The sequence below is a fragment of the Panulirus ornatus genome, chromosome 20, assembly GCF_036320965.1.
Source record: "Panulirus ornatus isolate Po-2019 chromosome 20, ASM3632096v1, whole genome shotgun sequence".
Lineage (NCBI taxonomy): Eukaryota > Metazoa > Arthropoda > Malacostraca > Decapoda > Palinuridae > Panulirus > Panulirus ornatus.
The window spans coordinates 78,372,211-78,386,120 of record NC_092243.1 but is presented as its reverse complement, the minus strand read 5'-3'; the positions used below and the strand labels follow the sequence as shown (position 1 = coordinate 78,386,120).

The window sequence follows — 13,910 nt, the reverse complement described above, 5'->3', positions numbered from 1 at the left end:
TTGAAGAATGTATGTGAGAAATACTTAGAAAAGCAAATGGATTTGTATGTAGCATTTATGGATCTGGAGAAGGCATATGATAGAGTTGATAGAGATGCTCTGTGGAAGGTATTAAGAATATATGGTGTGGGAGGCAAGTTGTTAGAAGCAGTGAAAAGTTTTTATCGAGGATGTAAGGCATGTGTACGTGTAGGAAGAGAGGAAAGTGATTGGTTCTCAGTGAATGTAGGTTTGCGGCAGGGGTGTGTGATGTCTCCATGGTTGTTTAATTTGTTTATGGATGGGGTTGTTAGGGAGGTGAATGCAAGAGTTTTGGAAAGAGGGGCAAGTATGAAGTCTGTTGGGGATGAGAGAGCTTGGGAAGTGAGTCAGTTGTTGTTCGCTGATGATACAGCGCTGGTGGCTGATTCATGTGAGAAACTGCAGAAACTGGTGACTGAGTTTGGTAAAGTGTGTGAAAGAAGAAAGTTAAGAGTAAATGTGAATAAGAGCAAGGTTATTAGGTACAGTAGGGTTGAGGGTCAAGTCAATTGGGAGGTGAGTTTGAATGGAGAAAAACTGGAGGAAGTGAAGTGTTTTAGATATCTGGGAGTGGATCTGGCAGCGGATGGAACCATGGAAGCGGAAGTGAATCATAGGGTGGGGGAGGGGGGAAAATTCTGGGAGCCTTGAAGAATGTTTGGAAGTCGAGAACATTATCTCGGAAAGCAAAAATGGGTATGTTTGAAGGAATAGTGGTTCTAACAATGTTGTATGGTTGCGAGGCGTGGGCTATGGATAGAGTTGTGCGCAGGAGGGTGGATGTGCTGGAAATGAGATGTTTGAGGACAATATGTGGTGTGAGGTGGTTTGAACGAGTAAGTAATGTAAGGGTGAGAGAGATGTGTGGAAATAAAAGGAGTGTGGTTGAGAGAGCAGAAGAGGGTGTTTTGAAATGGTTTGCTCACATGGAGAGAATGAGTGGGGAAAGATTGACCAAGAGGATATATGTGTCGGAGGTGGAGGGAACGAGGAGAAGTGGGAGACCAAATTGGAGGTGCAAAGATGGAGTGAAAAAGATGGGTGAAAGGCATGCAAGGAATAGAGTGAATTGGAACGATGTGGTATACCGGGGTCGACGTGCTGTCAATGGATTGAACCAGAGCATGTGAAGCGTCTGGGGTAAACCATGCAAAGTGTGTGGGGCCTGGATGTGGAAAGGGAGCTGTGGTTTCGGTGCATTATTACATGACAGTTAGAGACTGAGTGTGAACGAATGGGGCCTTTGGTGTTTTTCCTAGCGCTACCTCGCACACATGAGGGGGGAGGGGGTTGTTATTCCATGTGTGGTTAGGTGGCGATGGGAACAAATGAAGGCAGACAGTATGAATTATGTACATGTGTATATATGCATATGTCTGTGTGTGTATATATATGTGTACATTGAGATGTATAGGTATGTATATTGTGCATGGGTGGACATGTATGTATACACATGTGTATGTGGGCGGGTTGGGCCATTCTTTCGTCTGTTTCCTCGCGCTACCTCGCTAACGCGGGAGACAGCGACAAAGCAAAATAATAATAATAATAAAATGATATATATATATATATATATATATATATATATATATATATATATATATATATATATATATATATATATATATATATATATATATATTCACTCATTTATTATTCAGCTTTAGATTAATGGAAGAAAATGATGAGGTGAGAATGATTAGATATACAGGTTGAGTGGGTCGTTATGACCATAATGGTCTATTATTACAGGCATTGTTGCGCGTGGATGTGTGTGGGTGTGTGACAACTCGAGTCCAGCATGATCTCCATCACACGACGTCCCATCCACCAGCCTCTCCTGTTGCTGCTGCTCCTATTATCCCTATACCATCAAGGTAAGTACTACTGCTGCTATCCCTCTCCTCGTTCCCTCTACCTCTGACACATATATTTTCTTTGTCGATCTTTCCTCACTCATTCTCTCCATGTGACCAAACCATTTCGATACTCCCTCTTCTGCTCTCTCAACCACACCCTTTTTATTACCACACATCTCTCTTACCCTTACATTACTTACTCGATCAAACCACCTCACACCATATATTGTCCTCAAACATCTCATTTCCAACACATCCACCCTCCGTACAACCCTATCTATAGCCCACGCCTCACAACCATCTAACATTGTTGGTACCACTATTCCTTCAAACATACCCATTTTTGTTCTCCGTTTTAACGTTCATTCTTTCCACACATTTTTCATCGCTCCCAGAACCTTCGCTCCCTCCTCCACCCTGTGACTCACTTCCATTTCCTTGGTTCCATTCGCTGCTAAATCCACTTCCAGATATCTAAAACACTTCACTTCCTCCAATTTTTCTTTATTCAAACTTACTTCCCAATTAACTTGTCCCTCAACCTTACTGAACCTAATAACCTTGTGCGTATTCACATTCACTCTCAACTTTCTCTTTCACACATTTTTTCAAACTCAGTCATCAACTTCTGCAGTTTCTCATTCGAATCAGCCACCAGCGCTGTATCATCGGCGAGCAGCAACTGACTCACTTCCCAAACCCTCTCATCCACAACAGACTGCATACTCGCCCCTCTCTCCAAAACTCTTGCATTTACCTCCCTGACTACCTCATTCGTAAACAAATTAAATCATGGTGACATCACACACCCCTGCCGCAAACCGACCTTCACAGGGAACCAGTCACTCTTATCCCTTCCTACTCGTACACATTACTTGCATCCTTGATAAAATCTTTTCACTGCTTCTTGCAACTTACCTCCCGGGAACACCATATACTCTTAATACCTTCCACAAAGCATCTCTATCCACCCTATCATATGCCTTTTCCAGATCTGTAAATACTAATTCATTTGTCTTTCTATTTCTCACATACATCAAAGCAAACACCCGATCCACACATCCTACACCACTTCTGAAACCACAATGCTCTTCCCCAATCCGATGCTCTGTACATGCCTTCACCCTCTCAATCAATACCCTCCCATATAATTTCCCAGGAGTACTCAACAAACTTATACCTCTGTAATTTGAACAATCACCTTTATCCCCTTTGCCTTTGTACAATGGCATTTCGCCTATCCTCAGGCACTTCACCATGATCGATACATACACTGAATATCTTTATCAACCAATCAACAAAACAGTCACCCCCCTTTTTTAATAAATTCTACTGCAATACCATCCAAACCCGCCGCCTTGCCGGCTTTCATCTTCCGCAAAGCTTTTACTATCTCTTCTCTGTTTACCAAACCATTCTCCCTAACCCACTCACTTCGCACACCGCCTCGACCAAAACACCCTATATCTGCCACTCTATCATCAAACACATTCAACAAACCTTGAAAACACTCACTCCATCTCCTCACTCCTGTTATTACATCCCCACTTGCCCCCTTCACCGATGGCCTTGATTAAGGCCTCAGCACCCCGTGCCGTCTCATCTTACACACACACACACACACACACACACACACACACACACACACACACACACATACATAAAGCAATGCTGTTGGTTTTACAATCATTATCATTATAATTACTATTGTTACTAATATCACTGTTACTATCATTATCATAATTACTACTGTGATATCAATATCTTAATGTTATCATCATTATGAATATTATTGTTATCATCATTATCAATATCATGATGTTATCATCATTATCAATATTATGATATCATCATTATCAATATCATAATGTTATCATCATTATGAATATCACAATGTTATCATTATCATCAGTATCATAATGTTTTCATTATTATCAATATTGTTATATTGTCATTATTATCAATACTATAATGTTATTATCATTTTCAATGCTAAGATTTTATCATCACTATCAGTATTGTGATACCATCATTATTAATATCAATGTTATCATCATTATCAATATTGTGATGTTATCATCATTATCAGTATCAAGGTTACCATCATTATCACTATCATGATGTTAGCATCATTATCAATATCATATTGTTATCATGATTATCAATATTTTGATGTTATCATTATCAATATCATAATGTTATCATCACTATCAATATCATTATGTTATCATCATTATCAATATTTTGATGTTATCATCATTATCAATATCATAATGTTATCATCTTTATCAGTATCATAATGTTATCATCATTATCAATATTGTATTGTTATCATCATTATCAATATTATGATGTTATCGTCTTTATCAATATCATAATGTTATCATCATTATCAATACTGTGATGTCATCATTATCAATATCATAATGTTATCATGATTATCAATATTTTGATGTTATCATTATCAATATCATAATGTTATCATCATTATCAATATTTTGATGTTATCATCATTATCAATATCATAATGTTATATTTATCAGTATCATGATGTTATCATCATTATCAATATTGTGGTTATCATCATTATCAATATTATGATGTTATCGTCTTTATCAATATCATAATGTTATCATCATTATCAATATCATAATGTTATCATCACTATCAATATTGTGATATCATCATTATCAATATCATAATGTTATCATCACTATTAATATTGTGATGTCATCATTATCAATATCATAATGTTATAATCATTATCAATATCATGATGATATCATCATTATCAATATTGTAAAGTTATCATCATTATGAGTATCAGTGTTATCATCATTATCAATATCATAATGTTATCATCATTATCAATATTGTGATGTTATCATTATCAGTTTCAATGTTATCATCATTATCAATATCATAATGTTATCATCATTATCAATATTGTGATGTTATCATTATCAGTTTCAATGTTATCATCATTATCAATATCATAATGTTATCATCATTATCAATATTGTGATGTTATCATTATCAGTTTCAATGTTATCATCTTCATCAATATCATAATGTTATCATCATTATCAATATTGTGATGTTATCATTATCAGTTTCAATGTTATCATCATTATCAATATTATGATGTTATCATCATTATCAATATCATAATATTATCATCATCAATATCGTACTGCTATCATCATTATGAATATCATAATGATATCATTATGAATATCATGTTATCATTATTATCAATAACATAATGTTATCATCATTATCAATGTCGTAATGTTATCACCATGATCAGTATCATAATGTTATCACCATGGTCAGTATCATAATGTTATCATTATCAATATTATGTTATCATCACCAATACTCTGATGTTATCATTATTGATATCATAATGTGATCATCATTATCGCTATCATAATGTTATCATTATTATCAATATGATAATGTTATCATTATCAATATCATGTTATCATCATTATCACTATCATGATATCATCATTATCAATATCATAATATCATAATTATCAGTATTATAATGTTATCATGATCAATATTGTGATGTTATCATCATCATTAATATTGTGATGTTATCATCATTATTAATATTGTGATGTTATCATCATTATCAATATTGAGCTGTTATCATGATTATAAATATCATAATGTTATCATTATCAATATCATAATGTTATCATCATTATCAATATCATAATGTTATTATCATTATTGATATCAAAGTGTTATCATCATTATCAATATACCTTTATCATCATTATTAATATTGACATGATGTTATCATTATTATCAACATCATAATGTTATCATCATCAATATCATAATGTTATAATCATCAATATCATGACGTTATCATCATTATCAATATCTTATTATCATCATTATCGATTATGATATTATTATCATTATCAATATTGTGATGTTATCATTATTATCAGTATCATATTGTTATCATCATTATGAATATCATAATGTTATCATTATCTATATCATAACGTTATCATCATTATCAATATCTTATTATCATCATTATCGATTATAATATTATTATCATTATCAATATTGTGATGTTATCATTATTATCAGTATCATATTGTTATCATCATTATGAATATCATAATGTTATCATTATCTATATCATAACGTTATCATCATTATCAATATCTTATTATCATCATTATCGATTATAATATTATTATCGTTATCAATATTGTGATGTTATCATTATTATCAGTATTATATTGTTATCATCTTTATGAATATCATAATGTTATTTCATTATCAATATCATAATGTTATCATCATTATCAATATCATGTTATTATCATTATCAATATCATACTGTTCTCATCATTATCAGTATCATACTCTTATCATTTTGTTATCATAGATATAATATTATCATTATCATCATAATGTTACCATCATTATCATGATAATGTTATCGATGTTGTGATGTTGTCATCATTATCAATATTATATTGTGATCATCATTATCAATATCATACCGTTATCATCATTATTAATATTAACATGATGTAATCATCATTATCATAATTATGATTATGATTATCATAATTATTATCATAATGTTATCATCATTATCAGTATTGTGATGTTATAATCATTATCAATATTATAATGTTATCATCATTATCAGTATTGTGATGTTATCATCATTATCAATATTTTAATGTTATCATTATCAATATTGTGATGTTATTATCATTATCAATATTATATTTTTATTATCATTATCAATACCATAATGTTATCATTATCAATATCATACCGTTATCATCATTATTAATATAATGTTGTCATTATCAGTATCATACTGTTATCGTTGTTATCATAAATGTAACATTATCATTATTATCATAATGTTATCATCATCATAATATTATCATCAGTATCATCATAATGATTCTCGTGTACAGTGTTGGCTATCTGGTGTGTTCAGTGTGATGATAAGGACGAGAACTGCCTACTACATCCCCCGGAACCTGAGCCATGTCCTGATGACCTGAACTTCTGCCTTACTCTCAGGACTTACAACCCTGTGGACGATGACACCAGTAAGTACTGTGGCAGGGGAGGGCAGAACCCACACCACTGCTGGGGAGGGGAGCTACCTGGGGAGAGTAGAGCCACACCACTGCTGGGAGGGGAGCTACCTGGGGAGAGTAGAGCCACACCACTGCCGGGGAGGGGAGCTACCTGGGGAGAGTAGAGCCACACCACTGCTGGGAGGGGAGCTACCTGGGGAGAGTAGAGCCACACCACTGCCGGGGAGGGGAGCTACCTGGGGAGAGTAGAGCCACACCACTGCCGGGGAGGGGAGCTACATGGGGAGAGTAGAGCCACACCACTGCCGGGGAGGGGAGCTACCTGGGGAGAGTAGAGCCACACCACTGCCGGGGAGGGGAGCTACCTGGGGAGAGTAGAGCCACACCACTGCCGGGGAGGGGAGCTACCTGGGGAGAGTAGAGCCACACCACTGCCGGGGAGGGGAGCTACCTGGGGAGAGTAGAGCCACACCACTGCCGGGAGGGGAGCTACCTGGGGAGAGTAGAGCCACACCACTGCCGGGGAGAGGAGCTACCTGGGGAGAGTAGAGCCACACCACTGCCGGGGAGGGGAGCTACCTGGGGAGAGTAGACCCACACCACTGCCGGGGAGGGGAGCTACCTGGGGAGAGTAGAGCCACACCACTGCCGGGGAGGGGAGCTACCTGGGGAGAGTAGAGCCACACCACTGCCGGGGAGAGGAGCTACCTGGGGAGAGTAGACCCACACCACTGCCGGGGGAGGGGAGCTACCTGGGGAGAGTAGACCCCACCACTGCCGGGGAGGGGAGCTACCTGGGGAGAGTAGAGCCACACCACTGCCGGGGAGAGGAGCTACCTGGGGAGAGTAGAGCCACACCACTGCCGGGGAGGGGAGCTACCTGGGGAGAGTAGAGCCACACCACTGCCGGGGAGGGGAGCTACCTGGGGAGAGTAGAGCCACACCACTGCCGGGGGAGGGAGCTACCTGGGGAGAGTAGAGCCACACCCACTGCCGGGAGAGGGAGCTACCTGGGGAGAGTAGAGCCGCACCACTGCCGGGAGGGGAGCTACCTGGGGAGAGTAAGGCCGACACCACTGCCGGGAGAGGGAGCTACCTGGGGAGAGTAGAGCCACACCACTGCCGGGGAGGGGAGCTACCTGGGGAGAGTAGAGCCACACCACTGCCGGGGAGGGGAGCTACCTGGGGAGAGTAGAGCCACACCACTGCCGGGGAGAGGAGCTACCTGGGGAGAGTAGAGCCACACCACTGCCGGGGAGGGGAGCTACCTGGGGAGAGTAGAGCCACACCACTGCCGGGGAGGGGAGCTACCTGGGGAGAGTAGAGCCACACCACTGCCGGGGAGGGGAGCTACCTGGGGAGAGTAGAGCCACACCACTGCCGGGGAGGGGAGCTACCTGGGGAGAGTAGAGCCACACCACTGCCGGGGAGGGGAGCTACCTGGGGAGAGTAGAGCCACACCACTGCCGGGGAGGGGAGCTACCTGGGGAGAGTAGAGCCACACCACTGCCGGGGAGGGGAGCTACCTGGGGAGAGTAGAGCCACACCACTGCCGGGGAGGGGAGCTACCTGGGGAGAGTAGGCCCACACCACTGCCGGGGAGGGGAGCTACCTGGGGAGAGTAGAGCCACACCACTGCCGGGGAGGGGAGCTACCTGGGAGAGTTAGAGCCACACCACTGCCGGGGAGAGGAGCTACCTGGGGAGAGTAGGAGGCCACACCACTGCCGGGGAGGGGAGCTACCTGGGGAGAGTAGAGCCACACCACTGCCCGGAGGGAGGGAGCTACCTGGGGAGAAGTAAGCCACACACCACTGCCGGGAGAGGGGAAGCTACCTGGGGAGAGTTAGAGCCCACACCACTGCCGGGAGAGGAGCTACCTGGGCGAGAGTAGGCCGGACATCACTGCCGGGGAGAGGAGCTACCTGGGAGAGTGCCCTCCACTGCCGGGTAAGGGAGCTTACTGGGGAGAGTAGAGCCACACCACTGCCGGGGAGGGGAGCTACCTGGGGAGAGAGAGCCACACCACTGCCGGGGAGGAGAGCTACCTGGGGAGAGTAAGAGCACCACACTTGCCGGGGAGGGGAGCTACCTGGGGAGAGTAGACCCACACCACTGCCGGGGAGGGGAGCTACCTGGGGAGAGTAGAGCCACACCACTGCCGGGGAGAGGAGCTACCTGGGGAGAGTGAGCACACCACTGGCCGGGGAGGGGAGCTACCTGGGAGAGTAGAGCCACACCCACTGCCGGGGAGGGAGCTACCTGGGGAGAGTAGAGCCACACCACTGCCGGGGAGGGGAGCTACCTGGGGAGAGTAGAGCCACACCACTGCCGGGGTGGGGAGCTACCTGGGGAGAGTAGACCGGCACCACTGCCGGGGAGGGGAGCTACCTGGAGAGAGTATAGCCACACCACTGCCGGGGAGAGGAGCTACCTGGGGAGAGTAGGCCGGCACCACTGCCGGGGAGGGGAGCTACCTGGGGAGAGTAGAGCCACCCCACTGCCGGGGTGGGGAGCTACCTGGGGAGAGTAGAGCCACACCACTGCCGGGGAGGGGAGCTACCTGGGGAGAGTAGAGCCACACCACTGCCGGGGTGGGGAGCTACCTGGGGAGAGTAGAGCCACACCACTGCCGGGGAGGGGAGCTACCTCGGGAGAGTAGACCCACACTACTGCCGGGGAGAGGAGCTACCTGGGGAGAGTATACCCACACCACTGCCGGGGAGGGGAGCTACCTGGGAAGAGTAGAGCCACACCACTGCCGGGGTGGAGAGCTACCTGGGGAGAGTAGACCGGCACCACTGCCGGGGAGGGGGGGAGCTACCTGGGGAGAGTAGAGCCACACCACTGCCGGGGAGGGGAGCTACCTGGGGAGAGTAGAGCCGCACCACTGCCGGGGAGGGGAGCTACCTGGGAGAGTAAAGCCACACCACTGCCGGGGTGGGAGCTACCTGGGGAGAGTAGAGCCACACCACTGCCGGGGAGGGGAGCTACCTCGGGAGAGTAGACCGCACACTACTGCCGGGGAGAGGAGATACCTGGGGAGAGTATACCCCACACCACTGCCGGGGAGGGGAGCTACCTGGGAAGAGTAAAGCCACACCACTGCCGGGGTGGAGAGCTACCTGGGGAGACTAGACCGGCACCACTGCCGGGGAGGGGGGAGCTACCTGGGGAGAGTAGAGCCACACCACTGCCGGGGAGGGGAGCTACCTGGGGAGAGTAGGCCGGCACCACTGCCGGGGAGGGGAGCTACCTGGGGAGAGTAGAGCCACACCACTGCCGGGGAGAGGAGCTACCTGGGGAGAGTAGAGCCACACCACTGCCGTGGAGGGGAGCTACCTGGGGAGAGTAGACCGGCACCACTCCCGGGGAGGGGAGCTACCTGGGGAGAGTAGAGCCTCACCACTGCCGGGGAGAGGAGCTACCTGGGGAGAGAGTAAGCCACACACACTGCCGGGGAGGGAGCTACCTGGGGAGAATAGAGCCACACCGGACTTGCCGGGAGGGAGCTACCTGGGGGAGAGTAGAGCCACACCACTGCGGGGAGGGGAGCTACTGGGGAGAGTAGAGCCACACCACTGCGGGGAGGGGAGCTACCTGGGGAGAGTAGAGCCTCACCACTGCCGGGACCCTGAAGAGAGCCTCACCCTGCGGGAGACCGAGTAGAGCCACACTACTGCCGGGGAGGGGAGCTACCTGGGGAGTAGACCCACACCACTGCCGGGGAGGGGAGCTACCTGGGGAGAGTAGAGCCACACCACTGCCGGGGAGGGGAGCTACCTGGGGAGAGTAGAGCCACACCACTGCCGGGGAGGGGAGCTACCTGGGGAGAGTAAACCCACAGAACTGCGGGGAGGGGAGCTACCTGGGGAGAGTAGACCCACACCACTGCCGGGGAGGGGAGCTACCTGTGGAGAGTAGAGCCACACCACTGCCGGGGAGGGGAGCTACCTGGGGAGAGTAGACCTGCACCACTGCCGGGGAGGGGAGCTACCTGGGGAGAGTAGAGCCACACCACTGCGGGGGAGAGGAGCTACCTGGGGAGATTAGAGCCACACCACTGCCGGGGTGAGGAGCTACGTGGGGAGAGTAGACCCACACTACTGCCGGGGAGAGGAGCTACATGGGGAGAGTAGACCCACACCACTGCCGGGGAGGGGAGCTACCTGGGGAGAGTAGAGCCTTACCACTGCCGGGGAGAGGAGGTACCTGGGGAGAGTAGGCCGGCACCACTGCCGGGGAGGGGAGCTACCTGGGGAGAGTAGACCCACACTACTGCCGGGGAGGGGAGCTACCTGGGGAGAGTAGAGCCACACCACTGCCGGGGAGGGGAGCTACCTGGGGAGAGTAGAGCCACACCACTGCCGGGGAGGGGAGCTACCTGGGGAGAGTAGACCCACACCACTGCCGGAGAGGGGAGCTACCTGGGGAGAGTAGAGCCACACCACTGCCGGGGAGGGGAGCTACCTGGGGAGAGTAGAGCCACACCACTGCCGGGGAGGGGAGCTACCTGGGGAGAGTAGAGCCACACCACTGCCGGGGAGGGGAGCTACCGGGGAGAGTAGAGCCACACCACTGCCGGGGAGGGAAGCTACCTGGGGAGAGTAGAGCCACACCACTGCCGGGGAGGGGAGCTATCTGGGGAGAGTAGACCCGCACCACTGTGTATGTGTGTGTGTGTGTGTGTGTGTGTGTGTGTGTGTGTGTGTATGTATGTGTGTGTGTGTGTGTGTGTGTGTATGTGTGTGTGTGTGTGTGTATGTGTGTGTGTGTGTGTGTGTGTGTGTGTGTGTGTGTATGTGTGTGTGTGTGTGTGTGTGTGTGTGTAATGACTTATCTGTATATCAGGGTGGGGTGGGGGGTGTACTCCCCCTGGTCTAGTCTGGTGATGGGGTTCACGTTGTTACAGGAAAGTTGGTATGACTGGTGATGGGGTTCACGTTGTTACAGGAAAGTTGGTATCACTGGTGATGGGGTTCACGTTGTTACAGGAAAGTTGGTATGACTGGTGATGGGGTTCACGTTGTTACAGGAAAGTTGGTATGACTGGTGATGGGGTTCACGTTGTTACAGGAATGTTGGTATGACTGGTGATGGGGTTCACGTTGTTACAGGAAAGTTGGTATGACTGGTGATGGGGTTCACGTTGTTACAGGAAAGTTGGTATCACTGGTGATGGGGTTCACGTTGTTACAGGAAAGTTGGTATGACTGGTGATGGGGTTCACGTTGTTACAGGAAAGTTGGTATGACTGGTGATGGGGTTCACGTTGTTACAGGAAAGTTGGTATGACTGGTGATGGGGTTCACGTTGTTACAGGAAAGTTGGTATGACTGGTGATGGGGTTCACGTTGTTACAGGAAAGTTGGTATGACTGGTGATGGGGTTCACGTTGTTACAGGAAAGTTGGTATGACTGGTGATGGGGTTCACGTTGTTACAGGAAAGTTGGTATCACTGGTGATGGGGTTCACGTTGTTACAGGAAAGTTGGTATCACTGGTGATGGGGTTCACGTTGTTACAGGAAAGTTGGTATCACTGGTGATGGGGTTCACGTTGTTACAGGAAAGTTGGTATCACTGGTGCGGACGTGCGGACCCACGGACATGGGCTGGGACTGTGATGTGGGCCAGAATGAGCAGGGACTACCCGTCAAGATCTGCCACGACACCTGCAGCTGGCACGGCTGTAACCACGCCCACACCCACGCCCCGACCCACGCCATAATCATGCTATTACTGCTGCTTCAGCCCCTGATAGATGCGCTGTGGGCACGGCTGTAACCAAGCCTCCACCCACTTCCGGACCCACGCCTCCCTCGCACGCCCCCACCCATGCTTCCCCCGCACTCCCCCATCGACACCTGCAACCAGGTCCCCCCCCCCCCCCGCTGTGCACTCTAATTCTCCTTCCCATCAACCCCCTGGCTCCCCAACCTACGTTCACCCCCACTTCCCCCGCCACCTGCCGCCCCACCTCACATGCCCCACTTCCCCTGTTGTCACATGCCACCTCCCCACCACAGCTGTCATCATCAATGGTCTGGTCATGACCGATGAAATATACGGCCTACACAACACCTGCCTCACACGTCTTCTTGATGATCCTTGAATTACGATGTTATCTGTCTGACACCCAGCTGACCACATAGTGTTATCTGTCTGACACCCAGCTGACCACATAGTGTTATCTGTCTGACACCCAGCTGACCACATAGTGTTATCTGTCTGGCACCCGCGGCTCGCAGAACACCTCATAACCCCTTTGTCTCAGTCGCCCGGCCAAATAGGCAAAGATGTTGTCGTGCCTCTTTACCCTCCCGCCGTGAGTACGAGAGCACATCTGTGCGATGTGCCCCAGCGTACCTGGCTTGTGACAGGTGTCACAGAGGCCGTTGATCTCGGGCCGGCCTCTGGACGCCCTGGCAGGGGTGGGTAATGCGCCTATCCGCACTTGGACGCCTTTACATAATCAGCGCCTGACAGGAAACGGTTCCCGCTGTTCACCCATCTGCTCACCTGAGGCACAGCGGCAGATGGAGCGAGAGCCCGCACCGTCGACGGTGCTGACCAGGTTGGCCTTCCATACGTGCTGGCGTTGGGATTTACCACCCGCCTGTCGACCAGCAATGCATGCGGGTCCAGACCAGCGCTGCAGCTTGCTCAACACTGCAGCCTCCCGGACACCCGCCTGAATCACTGGGTCGGTCGAGGTAAGTAGTTTTTCGAACCGCGCTTGTTTATTTAGTCGGACGGTTGAAACAAAGTCTGGTATACCCGGCCCACCGTCTCCTGCCGCCGAGTGGAAGTATGCACAGGGCACGTCATGGGCTAGGCGCAGCCAGCGGCGGACCGCCACTCGCACTTGCCTGTCCATGCGTGCTAACTGAGTCATATACTTCCCCCAACACCAGTCGATGCACGAGC

General features: G+C 47.6%; 1 protein-coding gene across 2 annotated transcripts in view; it reads left to right on the top strand.

The window, feature by feature from the left end:
- The window catches only part of LOC139756162 (uncharacterized), an 85,207-nt gene extending 72,139 nt beyond the window's left edge, over nt 1-13,068 (top strand). For both annotated transcript variants that reach the window (XM_071675343.1, XM_071675342.1), the window contains exons 2-4: nt 1,774-1,898; nt 6,854-6,991; nt 12,550-13,068. In XM_071675343.1, coding sequence (XP_071531444.1) covers nt 1,823-1,898; nt 6,854-6,991; nt 12,550-12,767 — 432 coding nt within the window. In that variant the 5' untranslated portion in view covers nt 1,774-1,822 and the 3' untranslated portion in view covers nt 12,768-13,068. The remainder of the gene's footprint in view (nt 1-1,773; nt 1,899-6,853; nt 6,992-12,549) is intronic.
- Nucleotides 13,069-13,910: the final 842 nt, after the last annotated feature.